A 22057-nucleotide genomic window follows, 5' to 3' on the forward strand; every position below is an offset into this window, starting at 1 on the left:
AGTGAAAACATGGCAACACCCCTTACTGAAAGTAATGGACCAGTTCAGTGCCCTCTGACCTTTCAGAAAGACGCAGTGCGGCGAGGCTGACAGATTTTTGTGAAGTCGTCAGAATTTTCGGAGATTTCGTCATTTTCTAGCATATTCCTACCGTATATCGCCCCGGCTTTGGTACGTATAAACTGTATAGAGTTGTTGGTGAAAATTTGAAGGTAAACTTAACTTAAAACGTGACACTATGCCACGAAAATTTGTGTGTTGTTTTCAAGTTCCATTCTACGCCAAACAACATCGTATAAATCAGCTCATCACTCACAAAAAAACAGTTGAGTGACGCAAGAATCATCCTATATATGATATTTGTGAGCTTTTAGGTTCTTACTTTGTCCCAAGATTAACATGTAGCTTTTCTTTAAGCACGAGTATGACTTGTATATCGATTCGTAGAGCTTTGAAATCGGACATGCGTTACTGTTAATTTGAGGAAAATGGCGGAAAACCTTTGTTTGAAAAAATAGCTCTCCAGAAATCGACAATACATTCTACATAATTTCTGTAAGATGACAAATTTTATCCAACGAACCTGTATTTTTCTTCAGCTTCAGTTCTCTTTGAAAGTTTGATTTATAATCACATCTTCTTATAATCACATTTGATGTTGTTGTTGTGTTGAGGAATGCCAATTTATGAAGTGAGGGAAGTTTATAACGTTATATATGCCCCATCGCATGATTTTCTGAATTCTGACTTCTAAGACTAACTCACATGTAACTCACCTTGACATGGTGCACTTGGCTTGTATTGCTACCAGGACTCACCAGCGAGATTGTGATGTTGCATGTTTAGGTGTTGTGCTGTGCCTGCTACACTAACAGAGATGGGACGGCGCAAGTCAAAGAGGAAGCCAGAGGCCAGAAAGAAGCAGGACCCGCTGGAGACCCAGTTCACATGTCCGTTCTGTAACCACGAAAAAGCATGCGAAGTCAAGATGTAAGATACTGCAAGAATTTGTATGTTTACAGCAGGGTTGTAGCCAGCCTGAAATCATTTTCAGTCCCCTTGATTTTGAATGGGAATCCTATCGAGCACCGAAGGCATGGCGTGATGTTGCGCGTCATTTCTAGGAGGCCTGGGTCCCAGAAAATTTTTAAATCAAGACCCTCTGAAACACTATTTCCTGCATTTTGAGGTGCAATTTTGCTTGTAGATTAAGCTGTTCAATGGCATCTGTTTGGTGAAGAAGAACACATGGGTTTCAGTTTTTTTTAAATATCTTTGCATATCAATTTTTGTCTGTCCCAGGGGACGGAATGGGGAAAACTTTTTTTCAGTCCCCAGCTGCAAAATTCCTTCAAAGGACTAAAGGACAGGTGCTGGCTACAACCCTGGTTTACAGTCTGTTTGTACACACCGCTGTTCTTGAAGTAGTGTAGCTATGGTTACCCCACTTCAAGATTCAACAATATCAATCTGAGTATCAATTCTGGGATGTCCTCTCATGTCACCTACATACCTGTCCATTTAAGTGAAATGTTATATAGAAACCTGATCGTAACAGCAAAAATTTCAGATGGACTGTTCCTAGTAGGTAGAGGACATCTTCAGAATAAGTTTTCTCCATATGCTATGTGTGCTCACCTGTTTGAGCTTCTATATGAAGATGTATATTTTACATGTTTGGTGTTGAAACAGTTACCAGTGCATGATTACAAAGAATTCAAACTGCTGGCTAGAATTTGCTTGTGTTGACCTTATCAATAATCTTCATCAAGATTATTGATAACCAATGTGCTCCCTAATTTCCAAAGAAAATATACAATTTTGTACCTTGAAGTTGAAGGCTTATGAACATGAGGTGCACACACAAATAGTATATTTTTTTAATTATGTTTTCTTCTATACAAAGTGTTTATTTCATATTTCTTCTGTTCTCTGATGTGTTCCTCTCCCTCCGTTATGTTTTGTTATCCATCTTCATCTTCCCGGCAACTAACATCATGTTGTACATACATCTGAAACCTGCTCTCTTCATTGTCATGAATTCTCTCCTTTGCTTCCCCTTCTTCTACTATACTTTGCTTTTCATTAAATGCATTTCATTTCGTTGGTGATTTTGCTGTCCTCACTTGCATTCTGCTTTCCAATGATGTGATGTGTGCTGTGATGTCTTGTACCAACTACAACTGTGCTGTTCCATCTGTCCCGTTCTGTACTATTTTGCTGCTCCTCTGCTGTCATGCTCATCTCTCTCCTACCTTGCTGTCTCATTGCTGCTGTGCAACACTTTTCAACCACTGTGCTGTCCCATTGCTGTCATACACCACAATTCTACTCCTTTGCTGTACCTCTGCTGTTCTTCGCCACTACCTGTGCCAAGTTAGAACATGGGTCGCCGACGTAAAAGTAGCAAACCACCGCCCAAGAAAAAGATGACAGAGCCGTTACAGATCGTGTTTCCCTGTCCTTTCTGTAACCACGAGAAATCCTGTGAGGTCAACCTGTAAGGAATCATTTGATTTTATTGCTTTTTTATGGCTTTGTTGACTTTGAAATTTCATTTTGTGTTTGAAATCAAAAGCCATTGCCGTGAAAATTTTATTTTCTGTAACAACATGTAATTTTTTGTAATCTTTTATCAATTACTTGTATGCCCTCATTTGCTAAGCTCATAGCATTCAGTTTCAAATCTTTGATTTTCTGATTCTTTTGATTCTTGACCTAGATTGTTGTGTACAAAAACACAATACCTAAGAATCAGCAAAGTTTGATCTTGGGATCTTGTACATTCCATTACATGTCCCATCCAGATTGTTAAGCAATGCCTATGAACCAGGATAATTTTTCCAGCATCAAGTGGACTAAAAATGTGCTTATCTGTTTTGTTTCCCCAGGGATCGAACTCGGAACGTTGGCACGGTGACATGTCGAGTCTGCCTGGAGGATTTCCAGACTCCAATTAACTGTATCCTTTCTGAGAAGATCTAAAAAAGATATGTTCATTTTCATTAAATCCTGGCTCTAGATGAAAGTCAACAAATGATTTGTTTTCCATTCCAGGGATTAGAGTCTTTGATAAGTTTGAATGGTACATCCATTTGTGTCTGTCTATCCAAAATCCAAGTAAACTCACAAGTACTGTCCGTGCTATAAAAAGCAAACTTTCAAGTCTGAGTGCATGCAAGGAAAACCCTCAAATCAATTTTCTAGGCATATTCACTGATGAAGAGGCTACTTCTTGCGCCATGATTGAAGATATATGTCCATTATGCAAGACTTAGATTGAAGAAATTGCCATGTAAGCATTGTGAGTTAATAGAATGTTACACAATCTGTGATACTTTGAAAGGCATAAACACGTTGTATGTACATGTACCTCAAAATTTCAATGTCACAAGGCATTCAGAATTTGGAGGTAGATGTTTATATGTATATAAGGCCACACCAATTTAATTTCTTGGTTCACGGACTTTTTCATAAAAAATATGGAGCGAGAGGGCGAAATAAAAATAAAAATAAAAATTGTAAAATGGTTGGGGTAAAGGTAACGGCTAATCCAAAACATAAAGGAAAAAAGTTTTCAGCTTGAAAAAAGTATAAAAACACTATTATTGTACAGTAACAGCACCTGTACCCACACTTTAAGGAGCTTATAATATAAAGGCCAATTTGCTACACCAGAGAGTTGGTGAATGGTTTCATTAATGGTGAAAAATTGCTGAGTGGTAATTTTTATTTTTATTTTTTTTTCCAAAAAATAGGAGCGAGCGAATCCGTGAACCAAGAAATTAAATTGGTGTGGCCTAATCTGGACTAGATACACTCATGAGGGGAAGTGGCAAGAGAGACGCTCATCCATTGTGAACGACGGAAGAACCAAGATTCTATTAACTGTATTTCTTCATACTATTGAACCTCTTCAATGTGTAACATTTTTGTGGATTCCTTGACTTCTCTTCCCCAGACTTATCAGAAGCAGTGGACGTCTACAGTGATTGGATAGATGCCTGTGAATCAGCCAATCAGTAGAAGCAACAAAAATTAAGAGCTTCCATTGCAAGCTGAGATGTGATTGGACAGTTGCACATCAAGATAAACAATGAACATAAGGCTTTTGGTTTGATACAGAGAATGTGATTGGATGAGTCCACTACAGAGTACTAATACATGATTGTGGATTGTGTGAAAAACAAAAATGGCTGTTCACTGTTGTAATGTTAATGATTCTCAAATTCTCAATCCAATCTTGATACATGTAGATGTTTTATGTTCAAAATTGCACTGTCTGTAGCCATAAGCAGGCCAGTATGTATTTTCATCAAGAATAACTCAAGTCAACTGCTCATTCTGATGCAAGCTCTACATAAAATGTTAGGTATAGGTTATGATAGAGAGACGTTAGAAGCCGTATGTAGAATGAAGCATTTTACATAAGATTTTTGGTGAAAGTTGCTTGTAAAATGTATGCTATTAGTTTTGCAACAGAACAAAAAGTGAGGGTTATAAAAAGTAACAAGAAAGTCCATGAAAAATTATGGCTGCTGAACAAGTGTCCATATTTTCTATGATGTTACATACCTTCATATGTACAGTTAGTGAAAGCAAATTTTGTTTAGCTTTTGTGAATTGTTCAAGCCTGAAAAATTTTGCCATGGCACCTTTTTAAATAAAAGGTTACGAAGTCTTTGAAACAATATGAGGTCCATAAAGGAAACAATTTATTTAGATACATTTTCCATCTACATCTGCATCTTGTGCAAGTAGATAAGCCTGGAAGAATGTTCCATCTCTTATTCCATGTACATCAGTGTGAAAAGTAAATACACCATACTGATAAACTCCAAGTTCTCTTTGTCCCTTTGTAAGCTGCTGTGGATGATGTGACTGTAAGTTATCCATATTTCTTGTTAGACGGATGTTTTGCACAGTTGGGTACAGTAGCCATTGTTAGAAGGAGCTGAGAGCTCTGACTTCTCAGAACAAATGTTCTAATCATGCAAGGAATATGAAACATCTTTTAGGATATCATACATGTACTTCTTGTGTACAGTAGGCTGAAGAGATGCTATATGACCCTACTAGTAGTTAGTTAATATTAAACTTGATACGTTAAACATTTACATTTCTTGAGAAAAGAAAAAACAGAGCAGTTGATAAAGAACTCAATGTAGCGTTTGGAATCCATCTTTAACGCCTTTTTGTCAGAGTTCTTAGCAATTTGTCAGAAATTTTCTATTTTATACGAGCGTCGCATACCGGTTCTTTTGAAAAGTGCAGCTAACGACATTACATCATCGCTACCTTTAACCTTCCGTGGAATCAATCCTGTCACATGATCAAAAATCAGCTGTACGTACGTGGGCGGGGTGATTCGGCTGTGCTCTTACACGTTTTCTTCCTGCTTTGCCTCTCATTCCACTCACCAAAACATTCCACTCACCAAGAACCACGACATCGGCACGAGCAGTCATTGTTTCAGCTCACTGATCTCTTGTGACGACCAGCGGCCGTGGATCGCGCCCCGCCGACCAAAACGACCACCTGTCTTCAATTCCAGGGTCAGGTTTCGGATCCCGTGGTAGTCAGAGTCGCTTGTTGGTTTTCTAAGTAGGACTAAGTCTACACACACACACGTAGGCGTATTATTCCAGGCTACCGGCGAAGTGCTGGACTCTGACCACGCGCGAGGCGGGCGACCATGCCGGTGGCAGTGGCAATGTTCAGCGGCAAGTGGAAATACGGGAGCGGCGACAACCATGAAGCCTTCATGTCGGCAATAGGTGAGGGAACCTCTGTATTTTACAACCCTACTTCCTGGTGTGACATCGCAGCTAATATGATACGCTAATATCAAGCTGAAGATAACCCCTAACCTGGAAATATTCTAGTTGTTACGCAAATCAATTCATAGGACATAAAACCTGCTTTTCAACAAGATCTCTTCAGTGTCACTGACGAAAGATAACGGATGTTATCTGAAACGGCCGACTGTTTTCAAAACCATATCCAGTTTCTTGAGTAATAGCTATTTGGCGTATCTTAAGACCTGGATATCCAACCAATCTTCATCGATGTGTCTATTTGTTATTATCATACAGAAACGGTATGAATCAACTAGTACTGTGGTAAAGTCTGATTGATAACCCAGTGAATATTTCCAGGAAACTCGCGTACAAGCGGATGAGTCATCAGCTGTACGTGTTTTTAACTGTTCTGACTCTTACTGTATGTCTACCTCCGCGTTGAAGCTCCATAAGTTCTATTTGCACTGTCTCACTAAAAGTGTTACACTAGTCTTGTAAAGTGATCTTTGATAGCGGCCCTATCATGGCATGAAAGAAACTGTCAACAACATTTATATACAGCCATCTCGTAACTGTTGACGAAACACAATAAAACAATAGTGCAGGGTTAGAGATTGGATAAGGCAGTACTGTGGCATTTTTATTGCATCTTGGACAAACAGCTTTTATTTCTAAAGGGTGACCGTACATTTGTACTGAACAAAAAACTCTATATTTGTACTGAATAGCAAGTAGCACGTTGTAACAGCACTGAGCACTTTAAAATCAATCCCTGTAAGCAAACGTTCGATCGGTGGACTGCACTTTGAACTTGATTGTCGTGTGCAACTGTACCTGTGTCGAAAGGTTAATCTTTGCATAGTGGAGCATTCACTCCCACACGCCTCGTCATGAGTTCGCTGTGAGAGCAATACAAGCACACGTTGTTTTTTAAGCTCCCTGCTCATATTAACTATGCTATGTTATTGTTGGGACTAGTACTGTTTGAACAATCTGGCCGTACGTAAAACGTCTGTAGGCGTCTAGACACACGCCGACAAGGAAGGAAGTTTGGTCCCAACAAGCGCGTTCTGGTTTTTGTCTCACTAGTTGTATTATATCGGCAACATTAGCGAGCACATGCACATAAACCCTGTGGCACGGCGTTTCTTTAGACTGACATTCCTAGGCTGGATATTCCTGTACTTATATCTCACCCGTACCGCACCGACCGCATGTACAATAGTGATCATGTTGTTACATTTGTACTGCAGACATTGTCAAAACATCCCCGCTTTGTTAACGTGGTGTACATATTTTATAACATGTACAGTAGCTTTCCCTCGTGCACACACCCTCCCCCTAGCACACAGTCCGTTCAGAGGTGGTTTGAGGTCGAGCGATGTGACATCAAGGGTACAAAGGCAAAAGTCTCGTCAAATAAATATGTTGTAATATTTAATGCATCTATTATTTAAAACAACAGCAGTTCAATAATTGTAATGCTATGATACAAGATAAAACCAAGACGAAGCTTTAAGCAACGCTGAAAAAACAGGTGCGGGAATTTTGAAAATACATCAAGTACGATACATATAACACGTCTTGTGTTCAGTTTGATCATCTCCCGTGTCACCATATCAGGGTATCTGTATGCTCTGTAACCCTATAGATGACCCCACCACACCCTCTACTGTATCACCCCCTGTCTGTCATTGTTACACTTGTTTGTGAGGTGCTTACAGGTGAAGTCACCGTTACGTTATGTTGCGTTCTCTTCTTCACGCTTCACTAAACCGCGCAAAAATAGCATGGTGGGAGAAGCTCATTGTCTCTGCTTCAGAGAAAACACCAGACTAGAGGGAGAAGGTTTTAAAAAGCTTTCTGAAGCTTGTTGCTAACATTGTGATACACGTACGTACGTGCCAAACGTCCAGAACAATCTGAATATTAGTATAATACCTGCGGTATTTAGTATTCCAACAACAAAGTCGTATGACACATAGAATGCTCGCCTTTTCTTCACTTGCGTGCTGTGGCTCGTCGAAAACAAATGTAACATAGGGCATTAGCAGTCGCATTAGTAGGCAATTACCATTATGTTGATTATCATCACTCAAATCAAGGTTGACTGGAGAAAGCTTAAATCATATTACCCTACGATTGCCTGAATAAGAATTCCATTGCCTGAATAAGAATTACACGAGTCATTTGTGAAAATGGTGGCTACAATTTCGTCGTCAGAGAAAAGAATTCTTATCATGTCGGCTTGTTAAATGTCGCTTGTTAAATTTCAAAACAAGACTCGTGCAGAGGAGACTGAAGAGGGTACGGTATGTAGATATCAAACCAAATTTTGAGGTAGCTTATCAGCATTTCTTCATACGCAAGTATCCCTGGAATATTGTGCCATCTAATATATTTTTGTGTGTAGACTATTAAAAGATGTGTCTAACGTATGGTACAACCTTATTTCAGATATCGATTTATGAATACATATTTTATAATTGCCAGTTTTAAATCCCCGGTAATGTCCAAGCCAGGTGGTTTGTATCGGACTCCGTAAATATCTGTAGTATTTAGCACACGGTGGTCACAATATATCCGTAGGTGTGATATAATAGCACATGGCAAATTGGATCTCTCTGGCACATAACACCGACAGATCCCCTGGGAAATACGGCATGAAAGTACAGAGCCGATTTAATACTGTGGAATGGCGTATAGGGCTAGATCATGGTAGTTATCGTGTGGCGTCTCTTCGTTTGAAAAAAGAACAGAAACGTTACACTTACTGGTGTTTTTTTTTTAAACGTAAGAATACACAAAAGTCTACTCTAGCTCGTATCTTGAAATTTAGTCGTGAGTGTGTGTACCACTGGGAGAGGATTACGTGTAAAGGAATTCAATATTGTGAGATCATGGAGATATTATTATATTGGAAGGAAAGTGGGTCGGTCGAGCTTGGTATTTTGTAATTGGAATATAATGGAGATGTTATTATATTGGAGGGAAGGTGGACCGGTCGAGCTTGGTATTTGTAATTGGAATATAATGGAGATGTTATTATATTGGAGGGAAGGTGGGCCGGTCGAGCTTGGTATTTGTAATTGGAATATAATGGAGATGTTATTATATTGGAGGGAAGGTGGGCCGGTCGAGCTTGGTATTTGTAATTGGAATATAAACAGCATTCGTATCATTGCAAACGGGAAAACTTTGAATATAGAATGATGCGAATATAGATTTGATCAAGGAGGTTATATTCAAATTCTGAATATAACCTCCTTGATTTGATGAACCGCTGTTTTTTTTTAAAGTTGCTGTCATTTAAGTCAAGTTCTTTCTTTGCCCTGGACTTGTACCTTCCGACAAAGTATGATTTTTAAGCGTGAGACAACTGTTCCAAATTCAGTAACATCAGATCTAGAAACCATTGATACAGTTACCAAGGCCTAATAACTGTCATCTGCGGGCAGCCAATCAGCGTAGACCTTTTTGCAGACGATAATGGCTGTCTCCATGGAGATCAAACGACATTAGGGCAGAACAAGGCTGGTCGTTATTAGATAACGCCGTACTACTGGTGTTCCCGGGAATATAATTTGTCTGTGGATATAATCACATAGAAAGCCAGCCCTAGATTCACAATTATCCAGTTGTCTGGAAAGTTAGACAAAATAAGCATACGATAGAACAGTCGGGGATTGGCTATTTGTAAAAATAAAATAGAAAAAATGACCTTCAATTTGAGAAATGACTTTCACAAGATATTCTTAGCTTAATACCTTAAGAATGATCAATGATCAAAAATGAAAAATTGATGTCAGGACTGATTTTCTTTTTTCTTAAAAGACCTGCTTGTTTTTGACCATACCTTGCAGAATTATGACGTCATGATCATAGTAAAGGTTGAAATGAGAATGTTCATCTATAATTGATTGACGTGCCCTCTGACCTGTGTCCCCTCAGGAGTTCCCAAGGAACTTCACCAGTTCGCGTCAGAGACGGTGTTCTACATTGAATGCCGGGAAGAGGGCGGGGTCATCACCTGGGCAACGACGCCGGAGTATCTTGGCGCCAAACACGGAACCGTGACGAACGTCTTCCGGATCGGTGAGGAGATAGAGGAGGACACTGGAGACGGCAAGAAGAAAAAGGTCCATCACTTCTTCTTGTCTGTCCTTTATTTCTTCTCCTTCATTTTGTGCGATACTGAGAACATTTTGCGGGCTATTGAACGACTACTCTGTCTCTCTCTCAAATCAACTCTCAAAAGTTTTAGGGGCAACCCACCTGTTTTGAGATGAATAAATAAATAAGACAGACAAGACTAGACTTTTCATCATCCTAGACGTAATGTGGTTTATCTCTTTAATTCTTTAATTGACCTGTTGACTGTTGTTAGGGTGATATTTCCTTTTTTTATCTTAAAAGAACCCAAATCGTATCATTGTTTTACTTCTGGTCAACAATCCATTTCTAATCACTTCTTACTACTTCGATGAATGTTAGACATGCAGATAACAAAATGCGCCAAAAAGCAATTACCCAAGCAACTGGGTATGATTTTGGAAACGGTCAGACGTTTCAGATAACATCCGTTATCTTTCGTTAGTGACACTGTTGAAAGATAAGGAATGTTATCAGAAACGTCCGACCGTTTCCAAAACCATGACCAGTTGCTTAAGTAATTGCTTTTTGGCACTTTTTCCTTCTATTTATAATTTTTTATTGTCAACGTTTAGAGAGGCATTATCTTTCGTTTATCAAGACTCAACTCACAGTCAGTTGTTTTCCATATGCACTTATGTTCATCTGTACCTATATCACTTCTTCATTAATCAAGTGGTAATTTCTGGTAGATAGGGCTTGAGCGACACAGTTGGTAGATAGAGTTGACCTTGACTGACCTTCCCCCCCCCCCTCCCCCCACAGTGCGTGTACACCTGGGACGGGGACAAGCTGGTCTCCACCTATCCAGACTGGGACGGCAAGGGGTTAAAGGTCACCATGTCCAGGGCACTCGAAGGGGATTCCACCAGCACGGTATTGAAGGATTTATCATTACCTAAACCATACTTACAATGTGGGTTTTGAAGTAAATTTTGCATTCATCGGGTTTGTCATTAACATTTGTCTATATCTCCCATTATATCATAGACTAATGACACACTTTACAATTACAATCTTTGTGTTTCCGACAATTAGAACTGATGGACCTCTGTATATTTGACTAATGTCATTTGACTTATGCCTATTGTCCTTGCTTTGAACATAGGTAATGTCGGCGGGTGACGTCACGTGTACCGTGGTTTACCTCAGATGTTAGTGACGTCACGTGTACCGTGGTTTACCTCAGATGTTAGTGACGTCATCTGCTTGTCAGTGGAAACACGGAGAAAAGAACTTATTAACGTACAATATTCATGGTATCGGTAAATCTGCTGGTCAGTTTTCAGCTTTTGTATTAATTTATCAAGACCGAGTGAGAAAAAGGTACCATGCTTTTATCATAAGTTGTGGGTCTAGAGATTTATGATTATGTGATTAGAAGCTAACGTCTTGGTAAAAAAAAATGATGGACTTTATTTCCTACCGGGTTAAACGTTGGGTACAACTCACGGACACTGTGACGTAGCTTCGGTCTTCCTCAGGATTATTGACCAAATCACTTAGGTCACGTGGCCTATCGCCTCACGTGACACATGACAACAATTAATGGGTAAAAGGTGCTTGTAAGCCTGTATCGCCCCCCGTCTTGGCGGTATCAGGACAGTTCGGCACATGGACACTTCGGCTCGGACATTTCGGCCCCAAGTCCAGGACACTTCGGCCCCAGGCCGAGGACACTTCGGCCCCAGGCCGAGGACACTTCGGCCCCAGGCCGAGGACACTTCGGCCCTAGGCTGAGGACACTTCGGCCCCAGGCCGAGGACACTTCGGCCCCAGGCCGAGGACACTTCGGCCCCGCTAGTTCTTATGTGCGTGGGCATGCTATGAACCATCATACTGTCAGGGGTGAAATTGCATCTGAAAACGAAAACAAAAAAATTAAAGTTTTGAATATTGATTTCGCATCATATCGAGAAATGTTGAAAGAATCGCGACAGCGCCATATTGGACAGCGTGGTCGGAGATGTTCGTTACCGCTCCCTACCGCTACCGATCTTCCGAAGCGTTGTCGGTCATGGTCGGTAACGTATCGATGATAAACGGGACGCTCGGAACCACTCGGCCGGAGTTCTCGGTCGGCGGGTACCGGACCACGTGATCTAACGCTTTCCAATATGGCAACCCGGTAGTTGAACAGTAAAAAAACATTTGTAACAGGTCTGTTTAAGACGGCTAACTGCACATCGCAGTAGGTAAGACTTGGGGCCGAAGTGTCCTCGGCTTGGGGCCGAAGTGTCCTCGGCTTGGGGCCGAAATGTCCTGATTAGAGGGGGGCCGAAGTGTCCATGTGCCGAAGTGTCCGACATCCGTCTTGGCATGTCGCAGTTTGACATGCAAGTTGTAAAATTCAATCATGTTACGTACAACACAGATGAACATTAGTCTTGATCAGTAGATTTCTGTCTGCAATATTTCAGGCAGGATGCTCATAGATGATAGGCAGCTGACATGATATGACGTCAAGACGTCGGCACAGTCATGAATCGTGTACGTGTTGTTGTTGACAATTAGTCAATTAATGTAGGAGGGAAATGAAAAAAAGGTTTTGAAACCTTGACACACAGTGAACACTGTTGCTTATTTCCTTGTTGCTTAGGAAGAATACCGGTGGAAGATACGAGAATGTGATTCTCAAAAGATTTTCTTTCACATGAAAGATGTGCTTTTGTTTCCTTCAAATTTTCATGCAGGGGAAAGGATTAAGATAGAAAAAATCTGAGGCAGAAATATATATCCACATTCCCTTTCCTTTTAGATTATTTGACTGAAAGATCATGTCCAATTTTCTCGGATTTAAAGTATACAACTAAGAGTTCAAATTCCGGGTGTATAGGAATGTACTCACAGTTTTTAAGTTAGGCAGGGAGTATCCTACACAGTTTTAAAGGAAGTGTGCAGTAATAATAATCATGTGGAAAGCATGTCGTTGGTGCGGTATGCGTACGGAATAAAATGCTTTTATCAAAACTCATGTTTCCTGTTAATTTTATTGCTGTCTTTTCAAAAATGAATGAGTATAGCATTGTTTCAGTTTAGAATGATCATGCTTAAGATCGTTGCTATATTGCTAGTTGCATCCATGTTATAGTTGTGATGAAATGGCCGTAACGTATGGCGCTAGAGGTTTGCAATACGAATAGTGTAATTTCGTATTCAAATACGTATACGTTCTTCGTATCAATGTATCTCCGTTTGTTTTATCAAATCAAACCCATTTTTGGAAACTTGAGATGGGGCACCGTGAGTTCGAGCGCATGAAAAAACGTCTCAAGTTAGCAATAATTGTGTAAACCCCGGTACCTGTCCTTGGTGCTGAACGCCATCCAAGATAAGGTAATAGCGGCCTCCAGCGGTCCATGTATAAACCGCAGGTGACTTGAAGGCAAGATATTCGACAAAAATGCAGGATATTTCCCTCCCACTAATAAAGGAGGCATGAAACTACGTCTTTAATTATGCAGAGTAGGTGCTAAGTAGTACAACACATATTTATTTGAAGATGCCCTTCGTCAAGCTGCTTATATCCCCAATACGTTCCTACCGTTAAGTCCCTACCGTTCACTACAAAAGACAAATGAAGTTTCTGCATGCCCCTGACATACGCCTATCGAAATAAGCTCCCCTCTGCTATATTACTTTTGTTTAATGTGATACATTCAATACAATTGTTATATGATCAACTTCACATGTACAACATATTATCTAAAGCACATAATGCATCAATGTTGAGTCCTTTTCCTAAAGAAGTTCAAGCGCTTTATACAACAAAGATCACAATGCATATAGCATGTAGGCAAAGTTAGGATGTTTCTGTGTGTACCAGACCAAATCTGACAGAAGGAAAAGAAAAAAAGAGGAATCAGACAAGGTGCATAAGCAGAAGTTTGGGGTAGAAAATTATAATGTTTTCAGAGTATAGGATAGACTTTTACTCCATATAAGATGATGAACAGTTGACTGAATACTCAAACTATCGTAGGCATTCAAGCTGATGTCCATATATATCCTTAAAATAGTCATTACATACAAAAAGTGATGTGCACATGAATGTAGGGGGCGCTTCGACGGACGGCCGCGGCGTTACATGGGCTCCTCGCGCAGCGCCTAAAAATCGATCATTTTCACGTCAACTTGTATCATTGAAAGGCTTAGATCTAATTCTAAATGCGCGAAAACATGTTTGGATCTGCCTGGGAAAATTGTCACTGGCATCGAGCCCAATGTCTTTCTTATATTCCAATTTTATAATTTGAAACTGTATACCCTATGAGAGCCCAACCTGCAGTACCGCTCGCGGTCGCGTCCTGAAAAGTGGCTTAGACGACCGCCAAATTGCCAAATTTCGGTCTTTTCGGGAATGGGAAAATGGTGAAAGGCTCGAATGGGGTTTGAATTCTTCAGGCTTATTTTACTTTGTTTCAACAATATGGCCATCTAAAATCAAGAATGACAAATCTGAAGAGATTTCACAAACCAAACAGTGGGATATTGGGTAAAAAACTTATTTCCTTCCCATTTTATCAATAGAAGTGGTCGAGTGTACATGTCCTAGGCCTGCAGATTGTTAGTTTATGAAGGGCAAACACGCCCAAATTTAGATCCTGCCGTGTGAAACAAGAAAACGGAAACATATGCAATTGGGTTTTTGTTTGTTTGTGTTCCAATAGATGCGATTTTCTGTCAAAATGATGTACGTTATGTGGATTACTTGTGGATGCAATATAACCTTGAGCGTAGGGGGAGCCGTTTGTTGGAATCTGGGCTGAAATAACAAGATTACAGTATCCACAAGTGTGGAAGTCAGGACTCTTCTACAACTACCTGCCGATGAAAAAACAGTGATAACGGATGTAGCGTTCATTATACAATGTATTAATTAATATCATAACCTTACGTGACAGAAACTGATAACTGATATAATTTTGAGAAAAGTAAGCACAGTGCTAGGTCATTTTCATAATTTATGGATGTGAAGCTGGTGCTGTCCTTATAGATGCTGGTATTTATCAAATGATGTTAGATGCAGTTCCATGTAAGACACATTTATAGATGTTATGATGTGCTGGTGTAATTTTGCACAATCTATTGGCTGTTATTATTAGAATGCTGAATTTCTGTTATTCGGGAAAACCACAAGTAAAACTCTCCGGGTCCATCTCTATACTAAGTGCATATGCCACTTTGTTTCATTGTTTCTTCTCCTAAAACAGCAAAGCAATATGTCTAATCACTGACCTGACATTACGATCAGTTGTCATAAATTGGTTGGTCATAAAAATGGGGACACCATGGACCTCAAATCTCTACGGTCTGAAAAACTTAAGCAAGACAACAATAACAACTCACATGTATCTATAAAGCAAGTACTTTACATCTCTCTTGTAGTACGATTCATACCATAACTCTATATTTCCTTTATCTCTTTTGAGCCAATTCTAATTCAACGTTTGATGTCAAGTTTGGATATCATTTGTAGTCCAACCAAAGTACAAACAATGCAACTAACCATAGTACAAGGTTAGTAAATAGTAGAAGCATTTGTTTCAAGGTAGGAAACGACATTATCGAGATGCTTCATGTCTTTACAATCAAAGAAGACTCGACGAATTTTACTTGTGGTTTATCAACCTCTCTTAAAAATCGATAAGTTGAAATAGCAGCAGCCAATCTATTGCAAAAACTACACAAATACATCATAACATGCGTTTATGTGTCTTACTTAAATTGCCTCGGACGTTGTTTGATAAAAGGTAGCATCTTTAAATGGAAAGCCAAATTCACTTGGATGAATTATGATAATGAACAACATTGCAGCCAATTTAGCCAGTTCCTGTCATATAAAATAACATTATTGTTTTCCGCCATTTTGGGTCAAAAACAGTCTATTGCATTTTGCTGAATATGATTATACAGTCAACATTTGTTTGAAATGTTAAAGAATGCGTGTACTCCCCTACCATGTCATCCTTTTACGCTACATTTATTCTGTGTTTCCTGGAGCATTTGCAAATCATTCATTTCACCTTTGGAAACCAAGTAGCACACAAAGCCGCCTGGCTTGATTTAGTAGATCGTATCCAAAAACGATATCCACGAACTATGTCAGAATACCTGATATACAGAACATGGTATGATAAACCAAACATCATTGATCCAAAGAGGTAGGTTGTATAATTTCAGGATGCAGGCGACGATGTAAGAAACTAATTAACTTCTAGATAAGTATAAGTATTGTTCTTTCGCAGCCCAGTGCGCATCAAATGTCCGGCGCTCGAGGTAAAATTGCACAAGACCACACAACTTACATTTTGGAAGGATAATTTGATCTATTGATAAACAAAGAAAGAGAAACATTGTTGCATTTGTTCCATGCTTCCTTGTTTCAGAAAATAGAAGTGAAATTTGAATGTGGTATAGCCCTTCAGAAAACGACAACAGTATTTACAGGACCTTTCTGTTGGTAGATTTTAAGACACGTGTAATGTTTTATCTATTATCCCATTTTTGTTAGATATTATAAATTTCGTCATTCTTGATTTTAGATGGTCATATCATCGTCAGTTAAGTTAAATAAGCCTGACAAAAATTCAAACCCTTTACGAGCCTTTCGCCATTTCCCCATTCGCGAAAAGACCGAAATTTGGCAATTTGGCGGTCGTCTAAGCCACTTTTCAGGGCGCGGCCGGGAGCGGTACTGCAGCTTGGGCTCTCATAGGGTATAGAGTCCCGACCTTTATGATGTGAGAAGTACATGAAAATAGGCATCAAGTTGGTGAAAACCTTTCAAGATATGTCCAAATATCCCCACACACGTCTAGAATGGCATTAAAGACACTAGTTGACATAAGAAGGGTCGATTTTAGGCACCGCACGAGGAGTCCCTGTGACACCATGCCCACCTGTCGAAGCGCCACCTACATTCTATGTATATATCATATCTTGTGCGTAATGAGTATTTTAAGGATATATGTGGACATTTTCCGAATTCCTTTGAAAGCTTTGACCTTTTACTTGACTGTTGGTATGTTTGTATGGGATTAGAGGCTGTCAAAGAATCCCGGCCGTCGCTCGGAAAACATTACAATCTTTCACCTCAACATCTGCTTGGAGACCGTAATCGATGTCTTAAACACATGAATGCGTTCCGTAAAGACCCATATCTTGATCACGAAGAGTCTCTCATTTCTATATCTGGCCATGGGAAACGAAATTGGTTCTGATGGGAGTTTCACTTCAATTCTTTCCTGCCCTTTCCTGCCCTTGCTTGTTCTTGGCACTGAGGCTTACCGACTATCTACATATCACAAATCTATTAGGAATGAACCATTTCACTACTGCATTTGGTCATTTGGACACAATTATCTTCAGGACGGCCTAAGCCTGTACGTACAAGTTCTTTAATAGGGAACTTTACTGTCAATATTCTATACATTTCTGTTGCTACAGAGTCGAATATTCCTAAACAAGGGTATCATTATTATACATACTATTAAACCTTTTTATATCCCTGTAACCTTCAATTCAAATAGTTTCATGGTCTATCTAAATATTTTGAGTTGCATATTAGACATTTTGAAGATCAAATTCTTCTTTGACTCAGAGGTATTTGATAAACAGACAAAGATTTAAAAAAACAAATATTATGTCAAAGTTCACCAAGTCAGCTGAATTCTCACCTTTGAACCGCCAATTAGCACCTGATATAAGATTAACGTCGCGATATGTCAGTTATCGAAATCATCGATATCCGCACCTGTCAATGACGCCCCCTAGCGATTTATTTCATATTTGCCACTACTGGATACGGCATTACCTGCGGTGATATTTTTGGCCGTTAGGCGGCGCTTTTGAGCCATGTGAGTGAGCTGTATGTTCCATGTATAAAGACATTTACCAGGCTAATTGTTCGCTGGCTATAACTAAAACCAAATAATTTCAATGAGGTATTGAGAAATGCGAAACAAGTAAAAAAGATGATAGATTGATTGATTAATTAGTCATTTGAGTGTTTGAATTCCGTGGATATAGCGGTTGAGTGGTTCGTTCCAGACGGCCGCTACCTTACTCTACCAAATGAGGTTTTTAAGGAGTTTTTTAACCTCCTTGCTCTACCAGACTCCGAGTCGCTGGAAAAACCGTAGAAATGGAACCAATGGAGGAGTAAGACGGACAGATGAGTATAGCCGGCTAGGGAAAGGCGCACGAGTTCCCTTGTCGGCTATACTCCTCTGGTCGGCTTACTCCTCTATTTGTTTCATTTCTACGGTTTTTCCAGCGACCAGGAGTCTGGTAGAGACTACGCTACCTTGCCAACAAGACTTGTTGAGTGGTGTGGTGGAATGGTACTGCAATACTTCACTCAGCCGTTAGGCGCCTCTTTAGTACCGTACAGTGTGGCTTGCCGTCGACCAGAGCTTGTTCTTGAAAAGACCCAATTTCATCACCTAATTTGTCTTTGAACAATGATGAAACGTTCTTTATCAGTGTAAACTGTCAACCTGCGCCATGATTCATGATTCATTGTTCAAGAAGTCCAAGAAAATACACAAAGAAGACACATATGCAGAGGTTTTAACATTTAACGTTAATAATCAATATTTTCCATACATATTGTGTCATGTTCTACCCTGGCTAGATTTTTTTTAAAGAAGAAAAAAAAACACGCACAGCGGGTAGACTACTCGCCTCCCGGCATATATTGCTTTCCCGGCGTATATTCCTTTCCCGGCACAAGAAACTTCCCGGCTCAAAATCGAATCGCCCTTCCCGCCACAAATCTACCCCAACAACGTTCGCCAATGCCCACAGAGAGGCCGGTGGAAGAGGCTTAAACAAACACCCATGCAAACAGCCACAGCAATAGATTTTCAAGTGCAGAGTCCGTCAAAATCACGGCTACTCTCTTCAATGATTCTAACTCAAGTAAGTAACTGTCTTCCCAGAACAACAGAAATACATGTAGATTGCACACTGAAAAGTTGGCCTGTTTTTTTCAAACATGGTAACATCAAATATTGCCCTCTAAAATGTTCCTCGACCATACATGATATTACTGCTGTTTTCCCATTCCTTTGTAGCTGCTCACGATTTCCGGTAAATTCTTTTCAATGTGACGTCACGAAATTTCACTTCCTGTGGACGAAAATGAGAATATCTTAACGAGTACACCAAATAAGATTTACCAAAGCAACATACAAAGATATGATTTCGGAGCTTGAAGCTTCAGTACAATAAAGAGCGTTGGCGACTTGAATTATCATTAACTTAGAGTCTTAATTAGTTAAACAGCTTTGTCTGCGCATCAACTGAACCAATAGAATCATACCTCAAAACGAAATAGAATGAATACGATAAGACACTTGACCATACTGACCGCCATGACATTGTGGCCGTCCATCCAGCGCGTGATGGTCAGCGGCGTGCCGGTCCCGTCCCAGTCTTTGAACACAGACACCAGCTGATCATTGTTCCAGAAATACACCACCTGCCAAGCAGAGGTAGAAACAAGGATTCAGAAAATTCCAGTCTGCCGGATTAGATTAGAAGCTGAGATCTAGCGAAAGAATCAGGATACTTTTAAGAGGAGTTAGCCCACCATGTACTAGAAAAGATCCTCTGGTTGAATATCTGACTGCTTTGGCAAATCGTACCTTCTGTTTCCGCAGCTAGCTCAAGTTCTGCATTTATTCATCCCCAATAACATCAAGACTTGTCTTTCAAAGTAGCAATTAACGTCAGCATTAAGAAGGTGAAATTTCAAAACTCAGATGAATTACAAACATCCCACCAACCTTTCTCTTCTTCCCATCTCCCGTGTCCTCGTAGAATTCGTTGCCGAGCTTGAAGTGGTTGGTGGTCGTCCTGCCATTGGCTGTTGTGGACCACGTGATCCAATCGTCATTATGTTCCTTGACGTCGACCTTGGGCTCGAACCCTTTGGAACGAGTGCGCAAGCTTGGCGGGGTACCTGGACATAAGTTGCATACATCATAAAGCCATTATGACGCAATCTGTCCATCATGAAATATCATCTGCAGCTGGCAAAGAAAATCAGAAGAAGCAAGGGGCTTTTAGCGTTGATAAAACTCATTGGTAGAAGTGGTGCATCTGTCATGTGATTTTGGCTAATGTCGTACTGTAGATACATGTTATAACGTTACTTCATCTTACCTTTATTGTTCCCACATCACTAACAAGTTACATGTCAAGATTAACAGATTAGGAGTTAATTATACGGTGATCCCCAGTTACGGATTAGCTTGTAAAAAAATAGTGGCTTTATGAGAGAGACAGCTTATGCCTATAGCTCTATAAGCCTCGTGGGCTCGACTGGAAGATCCTACTTCATCCAGAGTCTTACCTCATAACGTTACTACATGACGCAAAAATAGCTATCCCGGTGGACGCTCCCTTCTCAGAAACCATACTCTGGTGTATACTATTACTACTAAACGTAGGTATATGGTATATATACACATTTGCAAATAACTGCACGTAGTCCTGAACCGTCCTCTTATTTAGCTAGACAAGGGCAGACTATCGGTTCTCCATTTGGGAACACACTGGTGCTACGTGTGCGTAGTGTCATTGCATCCTAATCTTCAAGCAGATGTGTGGCGTGCCTTCGACTGTTTTCGTCTCTGATTGTTTTTCACTGGACCACAACTCGCCCAGCCAAATTTCCCCTGCCTGTTCGCAACTATTAGTTATCAAATCTAATCATAAAGCTGACAACTTGTCCCTTGGTCTATATATAACCCTGCTAGCAGTCAGAAAAGTAAAATATAACCAGTACGCGATGAGGTTGAAACAAAGCTCAGCGGAGACTACCAACGCTCCCTTCCGTGTGTCTCCCAACAAATGTGAATGCAAGGTTCACATGCCAAAAAAAATGTCGCTTGAAACAAGAAGCTTTTAATAAAAACTCCTTGCTTGTAACATACAACGTCACAAAACAAACAATATGGGCAAAAGACGTCCAAAACAGCCCTCGTACAATCTAACATAGCCCTCGACTAATGCAGTTTAATCATTAAACTACATAAAAATAAGTAGTCAGTTTGATCCGCCCCTTTTTAACCCTCGATGAAAAAGATCACATGAGCTAACATTGTAATACAATGGGAAGATGGTCCGGTGGGGACTGTTCGTTATTGTCATAGAATTAGTTGTAGACAAAGTTTTGTCCTTCTCCCAACGCCCTTCCTCCAAAACCACAATGGACAAGAATAACCGGTTCTGTTGCGTATAAATCATGCTTGGTTACGATGGAATTTTATGAAACTTTTGCAGCATTTGAGACATAGTTAACGTTATATATAAAGCTTGCTACCCCTTGAGAGAGAACTCCATATAGTATTTCCTACAGTAAAGAGCGATATATATATATATATATATAAACACCAGACTCAACAACACACCCGGCCTTGCTTTCTCAGAACGAAGGCGACAAAGCTGGGCGTGTTGTCGGGAGTCGGACTGACCCAAAGCCGCCATGAACGCTTCCAGGTTCTGGCTGTGTTGGTGTCTCCAGGTCCCGCTGAAGTCCACAGCAGACGCCGCCATCTCGAGCTCCCAGTCAAGGAAAAACGTCGAGCTTTGTCAGTAAAACCAACACAAGAGCACGTAGACAAACCTTCCTTATGTGTTTTTATTGTTGTCAGTTTCAGGTCGCGGGGTCAGTGTTTACGTGCGCGAACTTTGGACGACTGCTGGGACTGTATAGTCACGTGACACACCACGCCCACTTTCGAGGCTAACCCTGTAGAATTCTGTCATTTAATTGGTTCAGACTAGTCTTCAATTCTATTAGCATGAAAGCTCATCTGTGTTGATAGAATACATATTGAAGTTTTTCAACTGTAGTACAACACAAATTATTCTCACCTCGAATTTTCAGTCGCTCTTCTCATCCGACACAATCAGTCGACACTCAACAGAGACGGGGGCCGATATCGTCTGCCAGGCATTTATGATTCGTTACTCGAATCACGTGTCTCTAAGTCACGTGATCAGAGTAACTGAATCGTCACTCCTGAAGAAGGTCGACGGAAGAGCGACTGAAAATTCGAGGTGAGAATAATTTGTGTTGTACTACAGTT

At 40.2% G+C, this 22057-nt stretch overlaps 3 protein-coding genes across 5 annotated transcripts; 2 read left to right on the top strand and 1 right to left on the bottom strand.

The window, feature by feature from the left end:
- The first annotated feature begins 6 nt into the window (after window positions 1-6).
- Window positions 7-4841, top strand: LOC118431234 (transcription elongation factor 1 homolog). Of its 3 annotated transcripts, none has more exons than XM_035842339.1 (4): window positions 7-171; window positions 847-990; window positions 2892-2962; window positions 3962-4841. In XM_035842339.1, exons 2-4 carry the CDS (start codon window positions 878-880, stop codon window positions 4024-4026), a joined length of 249 nt encoding a protein of 82 aa, XP_035698232.1. In that variant the 5' UTR covers window positions 7-171; window positions 847-877; the 3' UTR covers window positions 4027-4841. The 3 variants fall into 3 exon arrangements, with proteins under 3 accessions (XP_035698232.1, XP_035698230.1, XP_035698231.1); XM_035842337.1 differs by lacking the exon at window positions 847-990 and adding an exon at window positions 2378-2500 and having other exon boundaries at window positions 21-171; XM_035842338.1 differs by lacking the exon at window positions 847-990 and adding an exon at window positions 2382-2500 and having other exon boundaries at window positions 38-171.
- Window positions 4842-5367: 526 nt separating this feature from the next.
- LOC118432378 (fatty acid-binding protein, liver-like) lies at window positions 5368-11541 on the top strand. The gene is made up of 4 exons (XM_035843932.1): window positions 5368-5777; window positions 9753-9940; window positions 10719-10829; window positions 11062-11541. The coding sequence occupies exons 1-4, from the start codon at window positions 5696-5698 to the stop codon at window positions 11110-11112; spliced, it is 432 nt and encodes a 143-aa protein (XP_035699825.1). The 5' UTR covers window positions 5368-5695; the 3' UTR covers window positions 11113-11541.
- A 6976-nt stretch (window positions 11542-18517) lies between these two features.
- Window positions 18518-21678, bottom strand: LOC118432565 (fatty acid-binding protein homolog 6-like). The gene is made up of 4 exons (XM_035844185.1): window positions 21440-21678; window positions 19748-19923; window positions 19330-19440; window positions 18518-19088 (listed from the first exon to the last, which is right to left on the bottom strand). Exons 1-4 carry the CDS (start codon window positions 21519-21521, stop codon window positions 19038-19040), a joined length of 420 nt encoding a protein of 139 aa, XP_035700078.1. The 5' UTR covers window positions 21522-21678; the 3' UTR covers window positions 18518-19037.
- Window positions 21679-22057: the final 379 nt, after the last annotated feature.

This window comes from Branchiostoma floridae, chromosome 15, assembly GCF_000003815.2.
Source record: "Branchiostoma floridae strain S238N-H82 chromosome 15, Bfl_VNyyK, whole genome shotgun sequence".
NCBI lineage: Eukaryota > Metazoa > Chordata > Leptocardii > Amphioxiformes > Branchiostomatidae > Branchiostoma > Branchiostoma floridae.